Below are 24,716 nucleotides of genomic sequence, written 5' to 3'. Positions count from 1 at the left end.
CCCTTCTCAATTAATTTGAAACTTTGGCTTCAAATATTGTTTTATTATAAACATCACGTTAATGCAGAGCTTCGTAAGCAGTTGTGCAATATATGAGCGAAACCTTAATACATTTTTGACACCTTACAATTTATCTCCTTTTGCGACTTTAAATATTGTAAGCCGACGTTAGTTCTTTCTATTTCTGTCATCCGGCTGCTTAGCAGCATCTTGAACATATGAGGACAGAAATCTCTAGTTACCAGCAGTCTAGTTACCTGGAAGTAACCGGTCATTTTTATTATTTTTATTCTATCACTCCAACAAGTGTGTTTTGTTGATCTGAATGAATGATTATATACCATCTAAAATAACTAATTATAAAAAATGAAAAGAAATTTTGCTGATTGACGATATTAAGTTTCACCAAGCATGCAGCAGATATTTTTCATTTTAAATGTATTATAGCGTAAACAAATGCTTTGCCTGAACGAGGTAAATGCAAAAAATGAAAATTTGTCTTTATTACTATTTTATTTATGGAAAAAAAGCAACGTGTTTTTAAATGATGACGTTGCTCGTTAACGAGTTAATTAAAATTAACAAATGTTACATCTTTAAAAGAGCTTACTCAAAAATACTCAAAATCCAAGTCAGTTTTATAGTAATCATTCGGAATTCTTGACTAAAAAAAACGTTTTATTATTCATACCACGTTTAAGTAGACTTTCATAAACGGTTGTACGATATATCAGTAAAAACTTAAATGCATTTTTGACACATCTCAATTTATCTCTTTTTAGTGGCCTTGAACATCGAAGTTAGTTCTTTCCATTTCTGTCATCCGGTTGCTTAGCAACGTCTTGAACATATGAGGAAAGAAATCTCTAGTTAACAGCAGGAAATAATCGGTCACGTCGGTTTCTTTTTTATCTTATCACTTCAATTCATTAGTGTGTTTTGTAGATCTAAATGATTATATAACATCCAAAATAACTAATAAAAAAAATTTTGATAAGTGATTGACGATATCAAGTTTCGCCCAGCATCCAGCAAATATTTTTCGAACTCACTTTTCTGATTGATGTCGAGCAAAATGGTGCGAGAAGTAGATTTGCGAAGTGACACCGTCACCAAGCCTACGGCCGAGATGCGCCGCGTTATGGCTGAAGCTGTAGTGGGGGATGATGTTTACCAGGAAGACCCCACAATTAATGGTACGTTTTTTTCTTTTATTATTATTAAGACTAAATCGTCTTGAAATAGGGTCATAAGTAGTGCTAGGAATTACGAAGTTTTAATATGATATATAGTAAAGAAATATCGATATTTCACGATATATCGTTACAATTAATTTACAGTTATATTAGACAATATTTCCGTTAATCTATTGAAATGTCTTAATTGTAATGATAACATCGTAATTGCGAGGCGATATCTTATTTTAATTATAGCGATATATCATAAAAATTTTACTTTTTCATGATTAAATAATGATAATTTTAAAATTTAACTTTTTTATTAATATTATTATTTATTAATATTTCTACTTAAATGAAATTTATTTACAACTATGATAATGTATTATACAATTGTCAGTGTTGAAAATGGTTTCGATATTATGGCCTACGATATTTATTGTTGCTGACATTAGTTTCGATATAATCAAATTAGATAATTATTGTTAATTCGATCTTTATTGTAAAAGATAGTATTCAGGATATATAACGGGAGAATACTTTTTGAATATTGTTATCAAAATATTTTAAAAAATACCAATATTTGATGATATACTTGCCAAGTTATATACTGTGGGCAAAAAAATAAACGGACCACCCTGCATAACTTTTGATCTAATGATCAGATCAAATTTTAAAAATACGACTTTTCTGAAGTTTGCTTTCTTAGAAACTATTTGACAGATTTCGCAGAAATTTTGTATTTTGTCATGTAAAATTACCTTCTTTACAATGATGTAAAAAAATGTCTACCTTACAATTCAAAATTTTTTCGATTATTATTAAATAAAACAACAAATAATAATAAATATTTTTTGCATTGACCTGTGAAAACTTGAGTTTTATAATTGTGTGTAAAAATGTTTCAATTTGCTTAAATAGTTCTTGCGAAATACGAAAAAGTAAAATTAACATTAAGGGGTCCAAATTTAGGACCGTTCTCCTTCCCAAACCATATTATATTTCCCAGATTGCGGCTACATTCAGAAAAAGTATGTTTTTGTTCCCAGATCTCTTTTAACCCACGATAGGGGAGCGACACTTCCCTTGTCCTTCACCCACTGACCGTCAGGTCAGGGGTCGTTCAGATGCGGGGTCGTAACAAGACTTAAATTCGATATAACTCTTAGTTTAAAGTTCGATTTGCAATTATTAATGAGTAAATCAGTTACAGATTATTATAAACTGCTGTGTTCAATCAACACATTCAATTAAAATAATGAATACAAAATCGTACAACATTATTAGGAATCAACTTTTCGCAAAGTTACTAAATTATCCTTTTTTGGGAAAAACATTAATTTTTATACCAATCAAATATTAAACAGGAATTTAAAAAATAAAATTGTATATGAAGTTACAATGGTACCAAACCAAATAATTAAATTCAGCCCAATTGAATCGGGAACTACATCTGTGAAACCAAATCTGTGTCAATACAGTAAAATATTTAGAGATCTTTCAATTAAATAGTTTTTAATTAAAATGCAACAGTTTGTTTATCGTAAAAAACAGGAAATGATTGTAGAATTTGTGCGAAGCTAGCGGGGGCAATGCTTGCTGCAGTGCTATTATAATAAATTAACTAGCATTATAAATACTGAAAAAAAAAACATTTTAATTCTAAATAGATAAAACTTCTTTGAAAAAAACGCGCTGAAAAGCAGCAGAAATTTCAAAAAAAGTAGCAATAAAGGAAACGAAGGAAATAAAAATATGACCACCGAAGCCGACGTCTTCAGGGGGTACCGGCCCCGGTAGCTATAAAACAAAACCATTTCTATTGAGGGAGAAGCATATGCCTAAATTAACTCCCTCAGTACTCTGATGGTTTTCTATAGAAGTCCAGGAAAAAACATGAAATACAAATAACCAATTTAGAAACGAAACTCAAACAAAATCATCAGAAAATAAAAACTCATCTAACCAGGTCAAACATCGATTTCACAAGCAAGCCGAATGAAAAGGAAACACTAAAAACTAAAGAAAACAGCGCCCTCTGTTACAATACGCAGATAGAAAATAAAAAAAGTCAAGAAAAAGATACGTAACAAATAAATAGAATGTTTAACTGGGGCTGCTCAGTTAAGACTTGAATTGCGCCCTGTTAAAAGAAAAAAATATATAAAAACCTAGAAATCTTCAATCATTTTCTTAATTAAAAAATTGACATTACAAAAATTAAAGGGAAAATCATTATTATTCTAACATTATAAACTTTGTATGATAAAATATAATCTTCTTCCCGAAAATGGAGTAATGACTCTGCTAAGTGGGGTCTGCCCTTCCGTAACTCGAAGTTGTTTCAGCAGTCTCTAAGTTATGACAGATTTCTTAAATTGAGCTGCACTTACTAATTTTAAACAGATGTAAAAAAAAAAGAGAGAGAGAGAGAGAATTTAACCATACCAAAATAAAATGTAATTAAAAAGTAAATCTACACCAAACAATTTCTATTTTACATCCTCCCTTCAGAACATCTGTTTCTTTCCCATAAGACATGATAAATCTAACTTACTTTCAAATATCGAAAAATTCCTAAACTGTTTAATTTTTAGAGATTAATTAATTTTAAATAAATAATAATGTTAATTTAATTCTACTATTTTACTATTTGAAGTGCAGTTTGAAACTAATGTCAATGAAAAACAAAATAATATGTAAAAAAAAAAATTTTTTTTTTTTTTTTTTAAATTTTTTTTTTAAAGAAAGAAAACTGAAATTTTGAATATACACTTTAGGCACAGTCAACTGGAGTTACTTTGCCTAATTTTAAACTTTAAGCAGTAAAAATTGCGTGGGCTTCTCCGTCAATTGGAGAGAGTGAAATAATGTTTAGATTTCCGGAATGAATTACAATCTGTAAATCCCCCCCCCCCCGTGAATTTAGTAACTACTAAATTTCGTGCTTGAAAATTCAAGATGTCGTTTCAGCAGTTTGAACGTTCTGTTCTATTTTATCGTGTTTTCTTTTCTTCATTAAAACTGACTGATTGAGACATGAGTAAAAATCTTAGGTCTTACTAATTAACAGTTAAGATGAGTATCACATACTAGTTGGTTGTTGTTGTCGTTGACCATTAAGGCAGAGAGTGCTTTTCTTGTTTATCAGTGGCGCCATCTATCGATAAGAATTCGACTTCTGTAATACCCATACGTCACACCCGTTTATAGGGCGGACCCATTCATACACCCAACCACAGATCGTAATTTTGACCTGAACTAGAGAATGATCACCTCCAGAGGTGTAATTTGTTATGGGAACAGGGAGGACTTTGTGACCGGACAGATTTAACGTGCATCAGTTACCATTTACTACTCGGAGAATCTTCGGCCAGCTGAATTAGAACTCCTGTTCTCACGAACGGGAGTCCAGCGCCCTGCTAGCCAGGCTATCCATACTAGTTGGTCGTTTTGACTTTTAGGGTCAGTTAATGAGAGGTGGAAAAAAAATTTTCAAATTTCCATTGGATCGTGATGTTAGATTGTCAAACGTATTGAGGACATGAAAATTTAGTTGCAAAGAAGTCCACAATCATTTCCCACCAATGATTATATACAGCTCAGGTAGAAATAATGAGAAAAACTTTCCACCTATCCATGCGAACCTATTGGATTTTAATTTCGACAAATACTTAAACCACTTTACAAATTGATTAGCTCATACTAAGAAACTAATACTAAAACAGATAAAAAAAAATTATTTCTTTTTTTTGTCTCAGCTCTTGTCAACAGTACAACTAACAGCCTTGATTACAGTTGCAGAACGGGAGTACAGTGCTCTGCAACAATAATCTAGGCCATTGAGTAGCTACTGTTTGCCAACCAAATCAAACAGTGGTTGGCTACTCAATCACTGTTTGAATAGCCAACAAAAAGTTTTTTTCCTCAGAAATGGGCAATGTATCCCCAGGTGGAAGTACCTTCCTTGTTAACATACAGGGTGTACTATAAAGGCTGCCTTTCATATGTATTTTTGGAATCCTTACATAAAATTAAAGCAGAAAAATATACTTATGGGGGGAGGTATTAAATGAAGGTATAACGGAAAAACAAACAGACAAAAACGCTATCGAAATCTGACAAATTACTGTAGAGGAAGGCAGATGTAATAAATATAAACAAAAGGCATAATTAGAAGTTGAAACTTGAAAGTGTTTCGTATACTTGTCTTTCAAATACTCTCTGTTTCATCCCGCAACAAACCTGTTATGTTGTTTATTACATTGGTTTTCTGAACTGCGATTCGTCAGATTTCTAATGTGTTTTTGTTTTTTTCCGGATTGAATTTTCGTTTAAGTGCATCCTTTTTTGTTTTCATTTTTGATAAGGATTCTAATAGTGGATATATAAAAGTATAAAGGTGGTCTTTACAGAACACCTCGTATACTTTGAATAAAATTGAAAATTTTTCAAATAAATTTTTCAGCTCTGGAAGAAAGAGTGGCTAAGTTACTGGGTAAAGAAGCAGGAATCTACGTTGCATCTGGTACCATGGGCAATCTCGCTGCAAGTAAGTAGGAAAAATAAATATGTAAAAATCCCTTCAAATTTTTAACGTTTTCCTCTTTAGTCTTGGAAAGTATTTCCCAGATGTAGCTAGACACCGATATCCAGATATTCTACTGAATGCACAGAATAAGTGTTCTAGAAATTCATTCTAGCTCCATAGCCCGTTTAGGATGGTGAAATCAAGTTCCCTCGCTTCACTTTTTTTATTTTTTTTTATTTTTGCGAAAAAAAGACACGTTACGGGTCACCCATTTTCTACGTTTTTAATATTTAAATTTTAGCAACGTGTGTTTTGTGTAAAGACTTACTTGTCAAAATTTCTACATTCCCACATGTCTATAGTCACGCTCTTTCACGTACTTTCCTTTCCTTAACATTAGGTTTACGGACGTTTCTTATATACCTATCTCAATCTCTACGAACACGATATTATTTGACGCATGAACGAATACATATACATAAGAATACATATTTAATAAATTCAGATTAGTTGATTTTTATATACCACTATTTCTAAATAATTTGTAGGGTTATATACTTCGGCACTTTATATTCGCTAAATTTACTTAGTGGTTATTTACTAACATTCTGCGTTTGTTCTTTCTATTATTTGCTTATCGGCAACAGTTGTTTATCGCTTGTTTCATTTGAGATAACGATATCGGATAACGGATCGAAGTATTGTCGGTACATTCCTATTTATTATTGATGTGATGCTTGCATGTTTACTCAAACTTTTGTCTGAATTACGATCGCGTCAAATTGACGCATATCCATAGAGACAGGTATACCACAAAGAGAATTTCAATATTTCAACGCTTTTGAAGAAAATAGACTTCAATATATGCTTACCTCGATCAATGGATAAAAGTCATTACAAGAGATAAAATAAAAATTCTAACGGGTCTTGTAATTTTCTTTACAAAACTCGAAATGCGTCAAAATGACGCGTCACGTAAACCTAGTGTTAGGAGTAGAGAAACAATTAAATATTTTAATTTCCCAAATATTTTCATTGATAAATTTATATTTAGCGTGGATACTACTGTGCCCTTTGACCCAAAAAAATTTTTTAAACAAGTATTAAATATTTCTAATTATTTATTTTTTGCAGTCTAATATAAACATTCTACTATAATGGAGATATGATAAATAAGATTTATATATAAAAAAAAACATGATATGTATTGATTAAATGTTAAAAAAACAAAAACAAAATTTTTCTAATTTTTTGTCAATTTTCAGGCAAATACTATTCTCCTTAGTAATTTTTTAAAAAAAAGTATAAAATTAAAGAATGATTTTTCTATTTGATGGTGGGAAAAGAAAAGAAATAAAAATGTGGTCGAAATTGAAGATTATCTTTTTATTTAATATTATAGAGATTTCGCACTTTTACGTTAGTTTTCCGTACGCTCCCGTGCGTAAGATTGAAGTAACTGCGCATGCTCGCGTTTATTTCAGATGCTACGTATCGTTACGTAATGTTGGCGCGATCTACGCTACAAAGACAAAGCTACAAGCACGTTTGCTTATAGCTGTTAAATATTGTTTCTTGTTTAAGCATACCTTCGAATTAAAAACATGGACATGGAATGCGAACTCAGAGAAATGTATTGATGAAATTTGAAAATGAATCATGTGATCTTACAACAATTGGCTCATTCTATAAAAATTAATTTTATTGGTTTTTGTTATACATTATGGTTGTCTGATTGCACTAGCCACATAAGAAACTAGATATATTTTCGCTATTTTGAAATTGTAAATTATATTTATTTCAACTATACAATTTAGTTAAAAGAAGTTAAATAATCAATGGAAATTTAATAATATTTTTTTTAATTATACTTATTATTATTAATAATAATTTGCATTCTTTATCACTGAATTCATCAAAATCTGTAATCTACCAAATTTTTCTGCTAACAGATCCGCAGTTTTACTTCGAGCAAAGCATCTTGACTTGAATTGGGTATAATATGAAAAAAACACAACTACTTCGATTTAGTAGGAACAACATCTGACGCAATGCTAAACGAATGGAATTTAGTTGTTGTTTATTTAGTTATTGTTATTAGTAGTTGTTGTTATTTGTTTTAGTTGTTTATTTAGTTGTATTTAGTTTCAATAACTTTTCCTTATAATGCAATAAAATCTGGCGAGCAGCTATTTAAACGATCGAGCATTTCGTTTGTTTACTTGTGGGTTGAAGTTAGGCTCGCAGAAAATGCCGTTCATGGATTAAATTTAGTAGGAACAACACAACCTGTGACGTAGGCTATATTATACCCAATTGTATGCCAAAACTCTAACGAAATAGTCTACATCCATTGTAAATGTTTGTTTTGATTTTGTGGTCAAAGTTAAAATGATATTCCACTAAGTTAGCGTTTTTAACTTATGAATTTTTGCAAAATCTCTTATTTTCACTAACGGAAGTTTCATATTTTTTCGCGGGGGCATGCGTATTTCCCCGCAACTGACACATGCGTACTAGAAGAGCGCATGCGCAATTACTTACTTACGAGAGCGTATGGAAGCTAATGTAAATTTGCGAAATCTCCCTAATACTAATTCATTAAGTGGACACACACGATTCTCGCAATAATTGAGATATCTTACATGGGTAAAATTGTTCGTTTAATAATAATTAAGAAATTACCATTTAATCAACGGTTTTAACGAAATAACTTTTTGAAATTTCGTAGCACTAAACTTGCTTTTTATTGTAACTTTAAATAATAACATTTGTTTTCTATCATTTTGCGTTTGGTTATATCCAGTATTACGAGAGAAAAAGTTATCTTGATTTGTTCTTTTTTGGCAATGTTTTTTATTTCCAGTCATGGCGCACTGTTGGACAAGAGGACTAGAAATGTTAGTTGGCGATCAAACTCATATTTTCCTGTACGAACAAGGTGGTGTAGCCCAGGTATGTATAGGGAATATTACACTGGGATTTTTCAAAAACACGCACTTTTGTTTATCAACTTAAATCGTTTGTCTTTTCCTGGAATGTTCTAATAATGAGACTTAAAATTATTTTTACTATTTCTTTTTACACCAATTTTAAAAACATTTAAAAATGAAAAAAAAAATTGAAAACAATTACAAACCTATTTTTAACCTCGTTTCCTCGCATGACTAATTTGTAAATGAAAAAAGAACTACACTGAATAAAAAAAAAAACTTAAAAAAAATTCAGATTCAAAAAATTAATAAGCAAAAATAAGGTAAACAGAATTTTCTCTATTTTTTTTCTTAATTTTAGTTGTTTGTAGTTGTTAACCATTTTTTTTTTAGAAATATTGGTTTATTAGCTTAATGAACTGTTCATTTCAGTCATGGCTCATTGTTGGACAAGGGGTCAAGAAGTGGTAGTGGGTGAATTATCTCACATATTGAAGTCAGAACAAGGCGGGGTGGCTCAGGTAGGCATGTTGTGATTGCATCTAATAGTTGCGTACTACAGGGCCAATTAGAACTAATGTGAGAGTAAAATTTAAAGAGTCCTTGTTATTCACATTTGTTTAATTTGCTCAAAAATAATTGCTCTTTACTATTGTTTTGTAAATCCTACTGTACATAAAAACCAAATGATGGCGTCGCAGTTTTCCATTGTTGTTCCTGCAGTTTTTCCTCATTCATTTCCATATTGTTTCGGTTATCATAAGCATAAAATTAATAAAAGTTATGCAGTTGTTGTTTTTCGATAAATATTTTTGTATCCCTAATTGGGTATAATATAGCCTACGTCACAGGTTGTGTTGTTCCTACTAAATTTAACCCATGAACGGCATTTTCTGCGAGCCTAACTTCAAGCCACAAATAAACAAACGAAGTGTTCGATCGTTTAAATAGCTGCTCGCCAGATTTTATTGCATTATAAAGAAAAGTTATTGAAACTAAGTACAACTAAATAAACAACAACAACTAAAACAAATAACAACAACTACTAATAACAATAACTAAATAAACAACAACTAAATTCCATTCGTTTAGCATTGCGTCATATGTTGTTCCTACTAAATCGAAGTAGTTGTGTTTTTTTCATATTATACCCAATTTAAAGTTTTTTTTTCTTCCTGTAATGATATTATTACGCTTTTTATTCAAGAGTTTAAAACTAAGAGATCTGATGCTTTTTTTTTTCATTATTATTATTATTAATTCTGCGCTACATTTTAAGAGTTTTTTTAGAAATTTAGAAAAGTGATCTAATTTTATTAACCGTTTTACAATTGTTATTTTTGTGCAAATAACATTAATATACTGTTATAAATTACAGTTAAAGATATCTGTTAAATGATTTAGAACTTGACGATCAGCTTCATGCGCACTGAGATGCAAGCAATAATGGTATTTAATATATCAGCCCGTTTGGTAAGCGAAAATATTAAATGACGGTTGTGAACTTATCAAATTTGTTTGAACAATATAATGTTACAACAATATAAATGTTATTTTAAAAAATGATTGCTTAGAAAAATGACTTCTGTTCACCAATAGATCTAAATATTTATAGATAATAATATTTGAAAGTGGGAATTGGTGACACAAGCTTGAAAATATTAACTTTAAATGAAAATATTAACTTTTGTGAAAAAACTGCTTTCTGCCAAAAAGCAATAGTTATTGCGAAGCAAGCATCGGGGTTGGTAAGCGGCAGCGAAAAGGCGGCTTATTTACCTCCTGGTGCACTTATAAAAAAAGAAGTCTCCTAAAAAAACTAAGAATCTTATTTAATTATCACCTCTCATACTGTCTCATATTAGCTACCTGAGCCGTGATGGCTAAGGGGATAGAGCGTTCCCCTTCTAATGAGGTGAACCGGGTTCGAATCCCAACGATGGCTGATCGATACGAATTCCGCATCCGGCCTGCACCGACCACAATGCTGACGTGAAATACCCTCAGTGGTAAACGGATCATAGGTGAGAGTCCCCTTGGCGTTAGGCTAACCGTGGGAGGTTTTCCTCGCCGTGTAACGCAAATACTGGTTAGTTCTATCAAAAAGTCCACCACGAAGGTAAATTTCTCCCATTTCTCCTTGACCTAGGAATGAGTTTCCTTGTCCTCTGGATTGGGTTCAAAATTACAAGGATACGGAGTTGAACATCAGTAGTCGTAAATCCGGAATTGGGTCGGTTGGTCAAAGACGGTTATAAAATATAAAATACTATCTACCTGATTTTGATGGTCTGTAATTCAAGTGACGTTAAACGTGCTTTGTAGGGCTCGTAATACTCATCCATCTAAAAAAAAAAAAAAAAAANAAAAAAAAAAAAAAAAAAAAAAAAAAAAAAAAAAAAAAAAAAAAAAATGCTTAAACATATCTTTTTTTCAATTGTTATTTAAGTGTGTTTCAACAAAAAATAATTAAAAGTATTTTCTTGATGAAAAAAAAGTTAGACTTTTGAAAGAACCTATTTTAGATTTTTTCCTTCCTCAACTTTAAACATGTTCGTAATTTTCATAGCAGTTAAGTCCAAATTCTTTTCTGTATAGTGGATGCATTTTCTTTATTGAATTTAAGTATAATTTTTTGGCGCAATGAAAGTCATCTGATTTTTGTTATGAAGGAGGGATATTTATCCCAGAAAAATAAATAAAATTGTTTAGGAAAAATAGATTGATTATGTAATTCTTAATATAATGAGCGTGACCTTATTCCAAATTTATAAAATACAGAAATGAAGTTAAAGGGATCAAGAGAATCATTCTTGTTCTCTCATCAAGACTTTCTGTGAAGATAAATATTCAACAGTTGGGACGGGCCAATAATTCGAAATTAAAAGTAAGTGAATTATTCTCAACGGACAATTAGGAGAATGGGAAGAGATCCATGGTTGGCAATTTATCGAAAGATAAAATAGCCCAAAACAAAGCAATCAATATTAAATTTGAAAATAATTTGACGAAAACTAATCGCTAAAAAGCGTGAGAGAATTAACTACGTGACTGAAACATTTTTGTGGTAAGAAATGAGAATTAAAAATAGATTTTGTTTTCGATTTAGTTGTGGCAGGGAATTAATGAGTTTTACATATGTATTAAAATAAACAGTTAGCAGTTACATTAACTGTTAAGAAAAGAATAACAGGGATGAGATTCTTCCGCGGATTCGCGGATTTCCGCTTCTTTTTAGATTTTTCCATTTTTCCCGCTAATTTCTGCGGAAATTTTTTTGAACAAGTTAAAATATTTTATGAGAAATTTAATTTTCCTCGGAGCGAAAGCATTGAAGTCCTCATTCCTCCCTCTGAAGTTTCTCAAAAAATCATTTCCTTGGGATAAAACTGGTTGACCTTTATACAGAGATGAGAATTTTTCGCTTTTGCCTTTCGAATTTCAGCCTTTTTATCAAAAACTCGAATTCTCTAAAAGTTTCGTTTTTAAAAAAAAAAAATAAATATCCTGCTTTTTTTTTTGAAAATTCAATCGTTAAAATAAAATAATCATATTTATTTACGATTTTCAAAGATAAAGAAAAAATTCAAACTACATCCTAGCTGCTAACCCACCCTTCCGTATTTTTACTTATTCTAGCTATTTTCTCTTCACAGAAAATAAGATTTTCGGTATTTTTATTCGTCCGCCGGATAGCTCGTATTTTTGCAATTCAGACGTCATGACCCTGTTGTCTGGCGTGAAAGCAAACAAAAAAAAAAAATAATAATAAATAAATAAAATAATAGAGGTGGATTTGGGGTGAAAATATTTATTTGCTCATTCACTTAATCTTGTAAATTTTTATTTATTATGTCTAAACAAAAACAATACAAACAAGCCTTTTAGAAATCCCAATTCCAGTCTCTCGCGATTTTAATATCAATCATCGATTTCGTATTTACCTGATTTAAAAGTTGCGCTATGCGATTCTTATTTATGCTATTCAAACATCGCACATTATGATTCTTAGTTACGAGATTTAAAAATCCAATATCGCATTTTGCATTTATGCATTTTTAAAATCGCTATTTTATTATCAAACATCGATTTTCGTATTTGCCTGATTTAAAAGTTGAACGTTGCGAGTCTTATTCAGGCGATTTAAATATCGTACATTGCGATTCTTATTTACGAGATTTAAAAATCCAATATAGCGATTTGTATTTACGCCCTTTTAAAACCCTATGTAGCGATTCGTATTCACGATTTTCGTATTTGCTTGATTTAAAAGTTGAACGTTGCGAGTCTTATTCAAACGATTTAAATATCGGACATTGCGATTCTTATTTACGAGATTTAAAAATCCAATATAGCGATTTGTATTTACGCTCTTTTAAAACCCTATGTAGTGATTCGTATTCACGTGAGCTTAAAATCCTATGTCGTGACTCGTTTTTGCGGTTGTAATATCAAACATCGATTTTCGTATTTATACGAAATCCAATCCAATAAAGTAATTTGTATTTACGCTTTTTAAAACCCTATGTAGCGATTGGTATTCATGTGAGCTTAGGATTCTATGTCGTGATACGTTTTTGCGGTTGTAAAATCAAACATCGATTTTCGTACTTAAACGTGATTTAAAAATTAGACATTGTGATTTGTATTTGCGCGGTTTGAAAATTATGCATCGTGATTCGTATTTACGTGCTCTAAAAATTACGCATCATGATTTGTATTTCTGCATACTTTAAAATTCTATATAGAGTTTCATATTCACGTGATTTAAAAGCCTCATATCGGGATTCATATTGTCTCAATTTAAAAATAAGGCATGTGATTAATATTTNATATATATATATATATTCTTGGATTTCCTCTTTTTTACTTTCTGACTACTCTCATCCCTGGAATAAATATTTAAATTAGCTTTTTTATGATATGTAATAAAAATTAAAATTCTATTAAGAATGATTGAAAAAAAATAATTTAAGAAACTTTAAAAGCAAGGATATACGTAATTTCTATCATTGCACCAAACTAATGAATAATGAATAGAAGCAAAAATTATCTTTCCGAAAAAGTTGCAGTTTTCGACTTTACATTATTTTTTATACCATGCATATTAGCCATGATTGGTCCGATATCTGATGTCCAAATAATAATTAGTATTTAACAGAAAAAACAAATAGAACTAAATTTTACTTGCAGAATGTGACGTAATTACCTTTTGCAATGCATGTTTTTAGAACTTTTATCAAAAGTGATGTGTAAAAAAAATGAATGCATTGTGTGTCGCACATTAATATCCAAGAGTGTAAAAAAAAAACGCTATGAAATTCAAAAAATTACTAAAAATAAATACAAAAGTGATGAGAAACGTTTTTTATTTAATAAGTTTCCATCTTTATTGGCTCAATTGTCCTGGATGGGTCCTGGCTTGAACCAGACACCTCTGTTTTTGGCAAAAGTATTCCAATTTATAACATTGACAGAGTTAGGGTCTTTTTCAACGCAATCAATCCATCTCAGAAAGGGGTCTGTCCCGAGGTTTGGAACCCGCAGGCTTTGCCAGAAATATTTTCTTACATCAATATCTTATTGCTTTGTGACAAGGTGGCCAGCACATTTGAGTCTCTATTGTTTTATGAATATTAAGGCATCAGGTAGTGTTGCACCAAATCTTACGAGAACGAGTTAGTGCTTTTTCCGTATGAATACAAGTAAATCCTAACAAAACTGATTTTCTTCTCATAATTTTAATTCGAAAATCAAAATCGTTTTTTATGCATTTCTTTTTCACAACCTGGATTCACAAATTGTTGTTATTTCTTTTTATTATCTTTCACAACCATGTATCATTTTTTACCTTTTCAGCTTGGCGGTGTCAATGTCAGCACCCTGAAAAATCTAGATGATGGAACGTTTTCATTGGAGGAATTGAAAGAAAAGTTCAGACCAGCAAACCCAGATATCCATGAGCCATCCACAGGAGTGGTTTGCCTTGAGAATACAAATAATCGATGCGGTGGAAGAGTCTTACCACAGTCATTCATTCAACAGGTATAAATTACAGATTTCCTAGATACGAGATTTTCAAAAGTTTGTAAAAGGAAAATAGTTAAAGTTAAAAATAAAAATTATTGCAACAAGTTATTCTTACAGAGGATAATTCCCATCCCCCAAAATTTCTAGTTTTAATTCAAAAAATGTGCGACAGTTGGAGACCGTTTTCCCCGCTGCATTTAGATGCATGTAAAAATCCTCTTCCAATTACAATGTGCCATCTTGGCTGTTGATGGAAATTCCGAAAATAAAGTAATCGCGATCGCAACACTCTAATACTCCCTCTGGGGAGAAAATCGGTTTCATGTCGTGACCCTCTCCCATCCCTCTTCTCAGTTGTATAGGAATATATTACGATATTTTCCCCTTTCTTAATATTTTTCGTATTTCCTTGTCAAAAATATACAGTTTTTAAATTTCCAGGTCGTTTAATTTTAGAACTATGTTTAATGTAGTTTTAATCTATTTAAAAGTGAAGAAAGAAACTAACGTACTTCCTTCTGCTATGACACTCCACCTGCTAATGTTGAAAGCATGCGAAGTGTTGCCATAGGTAGAGAGTTCTGCTCTACGCCACCTGTTGCCCATTTCGATCGCCAAATGTGATTTTTATTCATTGAAAGATTTTGAAAATTCGTGAAGGCATTTTTAATTTTCAGGCTGCTTATCTTTGGATGGTTGACCGTGTAAAGTTAAGCACAGAGGACGCTAGTGGTTAAAATTCGTTCTAAGACTTCCGGGTTACTACTTTCAATTGATTTTTACGCCTGAGTTTGAAAATGCACGCCATCCAATATTATTATACTTCTGCATTCTTTCTATTTAAATTTCAACGAGACAAACAACAAATGAATTTGGAATATTCCACAAGCATGCTATGATTCTACTCAAAAAATAACAATCAGTGCACTAATATAGCCAAATAAGGGATAACATTCAAAACATGGCAAACCTTACACTTTATTTGTGTCATGATATTAATTTTCTTAACTTTGTTTTAGTTTCACGACCCGTTAGAATTTATAAATTACAGAAAACTCTTATGAATGGTAAAATTACGAGTAAATGTAAACCACAATAATAAAACTTCCTGGAATATTAAGCCTACGCCTACATAATACACTACATATTAAGCCAACATAATACACATCGCCTCTAAGCATAACATAAGCGGAGGAATAAATCGCAAGTTTTCTAAATTTCTTCTGGTTTTAAGAAGCTTGTTATTGTTTACATTCAGTCAACCATCCATTCCAGGTTTAATTTTTGCTGTGCCATCTGATGAAAAATTTTGAAATAAAAATAGGAGTTTTGCAGGGAAAAAAATTATTGCCTTTCACTTGAAGTTGCCACTAGAAATTGTTTTGACCATTTTCATGCTAAAAAATTTTTTTTTTTTGTTGAAAATTTTTAAATTCTGTCTTATAGAATATGTTTTATTTAGAATTTCATGGCCAATGTACGCACAATGATTTGTTTTCATTCACGAAATATTTCATTTCCATCCAGGTCTGTGACATATCCCGTGATCGTGGTGTGCCTGTTCATATGGATGGCGCTCGTTTATTAAATGCTGCTGTCCACTCTGGGATACCCCCGCATGAAATAGTTAAAGATTGCGCATCTGTATCTATGTGTCTTTCTAAGGTAAATAATTAATTGTACAGTGTACAAAAGGAGAAACAAAACTACCGAATAAGTTTCGATCTGGTGATCGAATTTTCAATTACTACTATGTAATCTTAATCGCTTATGTGTCAATTTTTTAACAGCGCCCCTGGTGAAACTAATGCGATAATGTTTTACAGATTATAGTTACGCCCGATTACATTATCTGAATTTATAAAAAAAAAATATCAAAAAAGTACGTTTTGTTTTTCTGCATTTATTATTCATTTCTATAAGTATAATACTGTTATCGGTAAGTGCATCTTTAGATAGTATTCTACTTCTTTCTCTCCCAATAATATTTCGATTTTGTATAGATATAGAGCAATGTGCTTATTTTACAGAAACCTCATGGCGAATATCAAAACAATTTTGTTAAATAATATTTATGCAGTTTGAATCCTTTACATTATGTGCAATGTGCCGAAAAAAAAAAGAAAAAAGAAAACCGGACCACCCTGAATAACTTTTGATCTAATGATCGGATCTTCGCGTTCTAGAATTCAATCTTAATGGTTCGAAGGGAAGACTTCAAATATGCTAATAAATAAACGCAGACGATATTTAAAGTCATGAAATCAGATACACAAACGTACTTTCTCTGAATAAACATACCTTTTTTTTGACGGATTCGAATTTCTGACCCTCAAAATATAGAGAAGTAGCCGCAATCTGAGAAATATGGTCCCAATAGTTTGGTCTGGAAAGAGCTGTAAGTTTGGATCCTTTAACGTTAATTTTACTTTTTGCGTATTTTGCTATATCTCCAGAACTTTCTAGGCGAATTTTACAAAAAAATGCGCACATAATTATCCATAATTATCATTTATCCGAAGATAATTCCACGCAAAAAATATTTTTCAATAAATATTTATTATTTTATGGTCAAAAAAATGTTGAATTGAAAGGTATAAAATTTTTTGCATCATTTTAAAGAATATAACTTTACAAGGCACAATACAAAAATTTGAGCAAAATCAGGGAAATAGTTCTTGAGAAATCGAATTTTGAAAATCAGAATTTTTTGAAATTCATATTCTCAAGAACTATTTCCCTGGTTTTGCTCAAATTTTCGTATTGTGCCTTGTATTCTTTAAAATGATGCAAAAAATTGTATACCTTGCGATTCAAAATTTTTTCCACCATTCGTAAGTAAATAAAATAAAAAATAATCAATATTTACTAAAAGTAATTTTTTGCGTGGAATTATCTTTGAAAAATGAATTTTATTATTGCGGATAAATTTTTTTTAATTTGCTTAGAAAATTTTAGAGATATAGCGAAATACGCAAAAAGTAAACTTAACATTAAGGGGTTCGAACTTTGGACCACACTCTTGACTATTTGTCGGGATCATATTTTCCAGATTGCGGCTAACCCCTTTTATTTTGGGATTTAGATATCCGAATTTGTTGAACAAAAGGTATATTCGAAGAAAGTACGTTTTGTGAATGATTTAGTAACTTAAAATATCGTCTGCATTTGTTAATTAGCATATTTGAGGTCACCTCCTCGAACTATTAAGATTGAGTCCTAGAATGTGAAGATCCGATAGTTAGATCAAAAGTTATTCAGGGAGGTCCTTTTTTTCATTTGCCCATTGTATATATATGCTGGATTGTTGTAATTAAAGTTACTCTCTACCTGGTAACTTTAATTAGAACACCCTGCAAATATGCCCATATAGTGTCCGTTCTGGTATGAGGATGACGATAAGACTTGATTCATGTGCTAAATGAACCACCAAGAAATGAAATCTACAATTACAAAGTTCACATTTCGACCAAAGGGTGGCATTGCATGGATGGAAAAAGACTTTATTATTCGGACTCTCTGTACCAAAATTGTTCTGAAACATGATAATTACAAACGAAAGAGCTGATTGAAGATGAGATCGCAAATTAGAATGTATTATAATTGGACATGAACTGAAAGCAAGAATATAACTGGTCACATTGCTGCTCTATATCAAGAAATCCTTCACGTTAAGGATGAATTTTCTTATAACACATTTTGGACACATAGATCATCGCCCACTTAGCAAGTCAAAACATTTTTTACGCCCCCTTACGGAAAAAAACCCAATAAAAATAAATGAATAATAAATAGAACATTTCTTGCTTAATTTTAAATCTTTTGATTTTTTTAAAAATATTTTAACATACACCTCTACAGTTATGACTCTACCTTTAAGTTATTGAAAATATATCTAAAGACAAATGTATTTACATTACAAACGTTTTTTGTACCAATTTTGAAAAAACTTGTACGTAAAATTAAGTGTCTGCAAATAAGTAAATTAAATTTATCACTTTACTGTTGAAATTGGACAAATCTTTCTAGAGCTCTCCTAAAACTTTCCATCACCCACTAGGGAGAGGGTGTATGCCCACGTTGGGAACTTTATGGTCTTAACAGCATAATTTTAATTATATCAAACCTATACACCTGATTTATTTATTATTCAGTGTTTAGTTACGGTGTTTGTTTTTGATACAGGGTATTGGAGCCCCAGTTGGATCTGTTGTTGTTGGTTCTAAGGAATTCATCGTTAGGTACGTATTATGATACGGCTATATACACAATAAAAGCAGTTCTTGTTTGTTATTCAGACTGTATAGTTAATTATGTCACTGTAATGTCAAGCACTATTTTTTACCCCTTAGGGTGCGCAGATGTCGTAAGGTTTTGGGCGGAGCCATGAGACAAGCTGGTATTCTAGCTGCGGCAGCTCTAGTTGGGTTAGATTCCGCTATGGAAAGATTAAGCGTTGACCACAAGAGAGCGAAAAAACTAGCACATGGTAAGAAAAATTTATTATTCTGTTTTTCAACAAAAATATCTTTTTTTGAAAATCTAATATCAAAACTATCAAAATACATTAATTTTTACATTTAGTTTTTGTATCAAATTTTCTGGCCATCTCAACAGTTTCAAGCTGCAGATGCCAAGATATATCAAGCATATGAAATCAACTCTGCGGTGATAACGTGGCCTTAGAAATGTTGATGGTTGTACAAAAGACCCATTCAATGATAAAAAACTTGACTGCTCTCTATTTTCCCCGCCAGAGGTTGAACAAGAGGCAACTTTAAAATTAATCTTTATTTTTTGCTGCAGAATGAAAATGTCGTTAAATTTTTTAAATTTGAAATTATATTTGTAATAGCTTCTAACATACTTGTAAATGCTTACAATATTTAAGATCATTTTTCTGACAAGCCATTTACGATAAGACTGTTTGAAGCACGTTATGATACCCTGGTCCATCGGCTGCAACTTTGCTGTTGTGTTTGGCGGGAGAAACTGCAAGTTTACTGCTTTCAAATTAGGTAGATCACTATGCGCTGTGCATTTATCCATAAAGAGTATCTCTTTTTTTAGCGAAGAATTTCCGATCCAATTTTCTTACATAGTCTTCAAATAAAACTGACGTCATCTAAAACTTTTTGTTAGACTTGTAATCCAAAGGATACGTTTTTACTTGAAACATCGGGGATTTCGGTATTTTCCGATAACAAGTAAGGGCATTTCCTCCAACTAGGACAGTCAAACGGTCCTTGCTCATTTCACCCCCTGAGCAGTTTTCATCCTTAACATAGTCTTATTTGGAAGACATGTAAAAAATAAGCCCATTTCATCAATATTGAAAACATCATTTTATCTGTATCCTTGAAGTAAATTTGGTAACGTTTCATTTAACCACTGTTCACATACTTCAAGAGGGACAGCTTTAGCTCCTCCATGAAGATTGCGAAAGACATTGTGTGTGTGTTGCAAAGGAAGGGGCAAGGGGAAGGGGCTCTTAGTTTTTTTTTTCTTGCTTTAAAAGATCCCAAAAAAATCGAGTTAAAGGGAGTAAAATGCGAGTAATCGAGAATAATTAACATGAAATTGAAGATAAAAGGGTCGGGACCTCATAAAAAAATCGAGTTATAGTAATATTCGAGTTATCGTACTTCGAGTTATAGCGAATTGACTGTATATCGAAAAATGCATGTCAGATCACAAAAAGAAGCTGTGATATCTGTTGTGTTACCAATATATTTTAAAAAGTTTGAATTGTACTCGTTCCTCGTTCATTCGCATTCACACACTCTTTGAATATGTGGAATTCATCATCACCAGTTCGTCGGCCCCTTTGATCAGCACCTTTGAGCGAAATCGATAGATTTAGGTTTTAGTCATTGCACGCTTCGCGTATAGCGCTATTAAATTAAAAAGGCTGGCTACAAATCACGTTCTGGCAAAAGTAAGGCTGCTTGTTAAGTGAGTTTGCAGGCACAGAAATATAGGCTTATGTATTATGTATATAGTATATCAAGACTTTCGACGTGATCAGCATCTACACCTACGCATTTCCTCTGAACCAAGATGCTGTAAGCAACAGTTAAAATTTTACTTTTTTCTTTTTTGGCTCTTAAGGCAAGACGTTCCAATGTGACATATCATGCCTTCAAAATGAAAAGACGCCAAGCATTGCTTTGGATTCCCCTGGAATTGTATCATGTTTTTTTCTTGCATATCAGAGCCCATGAGTTCCGTGAAAAACAACGCTTTTTCACTCGTTGAAGTTTGCCACTTATCTTCTTGGACTGACGATGTCTGTCCCGCGATTAATCATGACTCATTGTGAGATTCTATATGGTGCTCCACCACTCTCTCCCAGAATAACGATGAGTGTTGACTCAAGACAAGATCTCAGCTTAAATCCTTAAACGTTAGTATATCAAACTGAGTGACAGTTACCTCTTAATTTTTATAACTACAAGCTGTATTTATCTTCGCAGGTAGTATTCATTTTTTTCCTTCAAATTTTTGAGCGATGGTTAAGAGACACTAATGAAAAAAAAAATGATTGCCGCATAGAGTAAATTGCACCCGATATTCGACATTTCCTTGTGTAATAACACCCTATCTAACGACCCCCAAACTTCATAACTCCGTGCTGCCGAGGTAAATTTCTAGGGTTGATCTACAATAAAAAAATAAATATTTCTATTTAAGATTTTGAAGTACACCAGCAGATTCTGATGTCAAGGGATTCAATTTGGTATCATTGAATGCAGCTTTTGAAAATATTCAAACCTTTGATCTGTTGTGCATAACTCGTGATTATTTTAGACACTTTGTGTAATATGTAGTTATAATGTAATTGTAATGTTTATTTATTACAGAAATACACAACTTGAAAAGTGATCTTTTAACAGTGGACCCTGAAGTTGTGGAATCAAATATGCTGTTATTGAATTTCCCTTCTCCTCGTCTGACATCAGCACAATTTGTAGAAAAAATGGCGCAGGTAATATATATATATATATATCAAAGTTAGGTTACAATACCGTTTGATTAATTCATTTATTAAATTTTTAATTTGATTATGTGATGTTGTCTGTGTTTGACACATCACTTGCTCTTTGTTATTAAACTCTTCATTATTAAACTCTTCATTATTAAACTCTCCATTCAATTCAACTATATTGGCATGGGAAGGCTCTACGGTTATCTCCATTTAACACAGCGGAAAATCTTTAAGTACCGTGGAGTTCCCTTATGCCGAGCAAACTTTCGTAGAACTACTTTAATATTTACAGAAATGGTCAGGCAACTTTACGAATTAGCTCTATAAAATTCACTGAATAATAAAAACAAATAAAAACAGTTCTTTCTTTTTGCTTTATTTTAAGACCTTAATTTTTACGAACACATTTTGAATCATCCCAAAAAGTGATAAATTTAATGAAGAATTTTATTTTAATTAGTCGAAATAGATGAAATTATTTCAATCTGATAACGTTATTTCGAAGTTGTTTTTCTTTAATAATCGTTTCTTTATTATGTTTTTATTAGAAGAGTTCTTCCTGATTTTTTTTTCCAGAAGTAAAATATATATATATATATAAAGCCACAAAATTTTTTTTACAAAAAAATGAGACTTTTAACCTTCAGCTTATGTCATAATACCTCGAAGCGAATATTCATCAATAAATCTTTGTGAGTGAGGGAGAAATCTTCAAAGAAAAAAGTAATTAACAGAAAATCAGCACTGACAGTATTTATTCATTTTAAAAAAAATGTTTCTTCTTTAAATTAAAGCGAAGTTTTAAAAGAGTCCATCAAAGTAACACACTAGGTGTGGCCGGGATAGCTTGTAGGCATGGCGCTGGTCCTGCCAACCGGGAATTCTTGGCCATAGATGGAGCCACAGGAAAACAAGAACAATTATTACCCTACCCTTTACCTTAATCAAAGAATATATAAGTGTAAGAATATATATATGTAGAATATATATACTCACATTATATATTCTTTGACTTAATGGCCTATGGCAATTACCCACTAGGTTTAAAATGGTTAGTTGATCTAGTGGACTCAAGATATAGAAAAATTAAATAATCTAGTGAACAATTTATACATTAATTAATAAATATATATTATTGAATAATATTAGTAATTGAAGGGCGAGTGAACAATATGTATTATTGAAAGTATATGTACATTTCCCACTCACAATATATGTTATGAACAATATATATTTTAGTGAACAATATATTGAATAATATTATCGATTGAAGGTTAAGTTGATCTAGTAATAGTTGATTCGAGGCAAAAAGGATTAATTAAATCTGTAATAAAGTAAATTAATCTAGAAAATACTAGATGTAAATTATTAATTATTCTAGTAATTTAAAGGTATAAAAGAGTTACTTAATCTAATGAATTCAAGCTATAAAATAGCTAATTAATTTAATTAACACTATAAATAAAAGGGTTAGAAAACCTCCTAGAAAAGAGCAGGCCTCAGCACGGGTTACCATAAATATCCTTTAGTAGTCCAAACGTAATGACATATTTCGTATTTTCAACCACTGCGCAGCTTAGTACCCCGAACGTAATGACATCTTTCTTATTTTTCATCTACTGCGCAGTTAACTTCGTCACATCGGACTACTAAATTGATCTGTGCTGAGGCCTTCCTACTTCTAGGAGGTGTTGGTTAGTTTATGTAGTTACACTATGAATAAAGGGAACATAAAAATTTAGTGAACGCTTGAATTCAGTAATTGATATTTGCTAATTTTCTTAATCTTTATAGATTAACCCAGGAGACAAAGAGAAAGTTATTGTAAGATGTGGTACGTGGTTCAGAAATAGAGTTCGATGGGTTCTACATTCAGATTTAACTCAAGAAGATTTGGATTTAGCACTCCAGAAAATACGCAGCATTCTCGTCTAATTGTGCCATTAATAAAGAATTTGTTTTCTTTTGATCGTTATCTTCTCCTAGGAAAATGACTTTAATCCACTGTAAATGATTTAAAATAGCTTTTTTTCCCCATTTTTTTAAAATTTTATTTTAGTTTATTTCACAAATAAGGAAGCGCGTGCAAAAATATTTTTATTCATAAATTTATTCATATTTTATGAATAAAAATATTTTATTCATAAATATTTTGTAAAAAAAAAAAAAAAAAAAAAAAAAAAAATTTTTTTTTTTTTAAAAATGAACAAAAATTAAAAAATTTCAAAAATAAATTTTCCGTTTAAAGATAAATAAATAAATAGAAAAAAGCAGATATTTTTTTAGTCACTATATGCATTGATTTTTAAAGGTAAAATGTTCATTAATTTACTTAAATCGATCTTTTCTTAAATTAAATCGTACTATATTTGAAGATTTGAGAAGGATTTTTTTTTTGTTACCAAATCATTTAAGACTCTATCTCTTCTGCTAAGTGCATATTACTCGAAATTAAAAAGCGAATGTATTAATAACTTTTAGTCGAATGACTGTATTTTTCGCGTACTTAGATGCAATCTTAATTATTCAAGGAACAAACCTTAAAAGTATTCTATATTATAAGTTCCAACATTTTTACGAAAGTCTTAAGTTTTTTATTTTTGGAGCAGTGTTGGCCTTTACGATTTTTTAACATAATTACAGACATATAGTTTCAATTTAAAAAAATATAATAACAAAATTTCATTTAGTTATTTATTATGATCCTTATTATGCTGATATAATTTTTCAATTAAAAAAATTAGAATTTCTTAAAAATGAATATACACGTGAAAGATTTTAAATGTTTTACATTTATTAATAATGTCAGAGAACAGGCATTTTTATTCTTTTATACATTTTTAAATTTTTATGCTAATTTTTAGTGTTTTCACAAGTGAAATGAATGAGTTTAAAATATGTTTCTGTTAAAACATAAATTTCAAAGTATTTAGTGTGTTGAGCAGGGCTGTGGTATCTCAAGGGATTGAGCACTTGCCTCCCAATAAGGTGAATCAGGTTCGAATCTCAGCTATGCCTGGTTGATGCGAATTCTGCTCCCATTTCGTGCCGATCAC

The 24,716-nt window shown here is 31.1% G+C and overlaps 1 protein-coding gene across 2 annotated transcripts; it reads left to right on the top strand.

The window, feature by feature from the left end:
* The first annotated feature begins 774 nt into the window (after window positions 1–774).
* Window positions 775–23,629, top strand: LOC107455923 (uncharacterized). Of its 2 annotated transcripts, none has more exons than XM_016073651.2 (9): window positions 775–1,196; window positions 5,647–5,730; window positions 8,576–8,664; window positions 14,502–14,687; window positions 16,200–16,337; window positions 18,858–18,913; window positions 19,025–19,161; window positions 21,536–21,660; window positions 23,455–23,629. In XM_016073651.2, exons 1-9 carry the CDS (start codon window positions 1,064–1,066, stop codon window positions 23,593–23,595), a joined length of 1,089 nt encoding a protein of 362 aa, XP_015929137.1. In that variant the 5' UTR covers window positions 775–1,063; the 3' UTR covers window positions 23,596–23,629. The 2 variants fall into 2 exon arrangements, with proteins under 2 accessions (XP_015929137.1, XP_015929138.1); XM_016073652.2 differs by lacking the exon at window positions 8,576–8,664 and adding an exon at window positions 9,075–9,163 and having other exon boundaries at window positions 821–1,196.
* The last annotated feature ends 1,087 nt before the right edge of the window (window positions 23,630–24,716 follow it).

Source organism: Parasteatoda tepidariorum, chromosome 2 (assembly GCF_043381705.1).
Source record: "Parasteatoda tepidariorum isolate YZ-2023 chromosome 2, CAS_Ptep_4.0, whole genome shotgun sequence".
Taxonomy (NCBI): Eukaryota; Metazoa; Arthropoda; class Arachnida; order Araneae; family Theridiidae; genus Parasteatoda; species Parasteatoda tepidariorum.
Note: the sequence above shows the minus strand (reverse complement) of the source record. Positions and strands in the feature narration are given on the sequence as shown.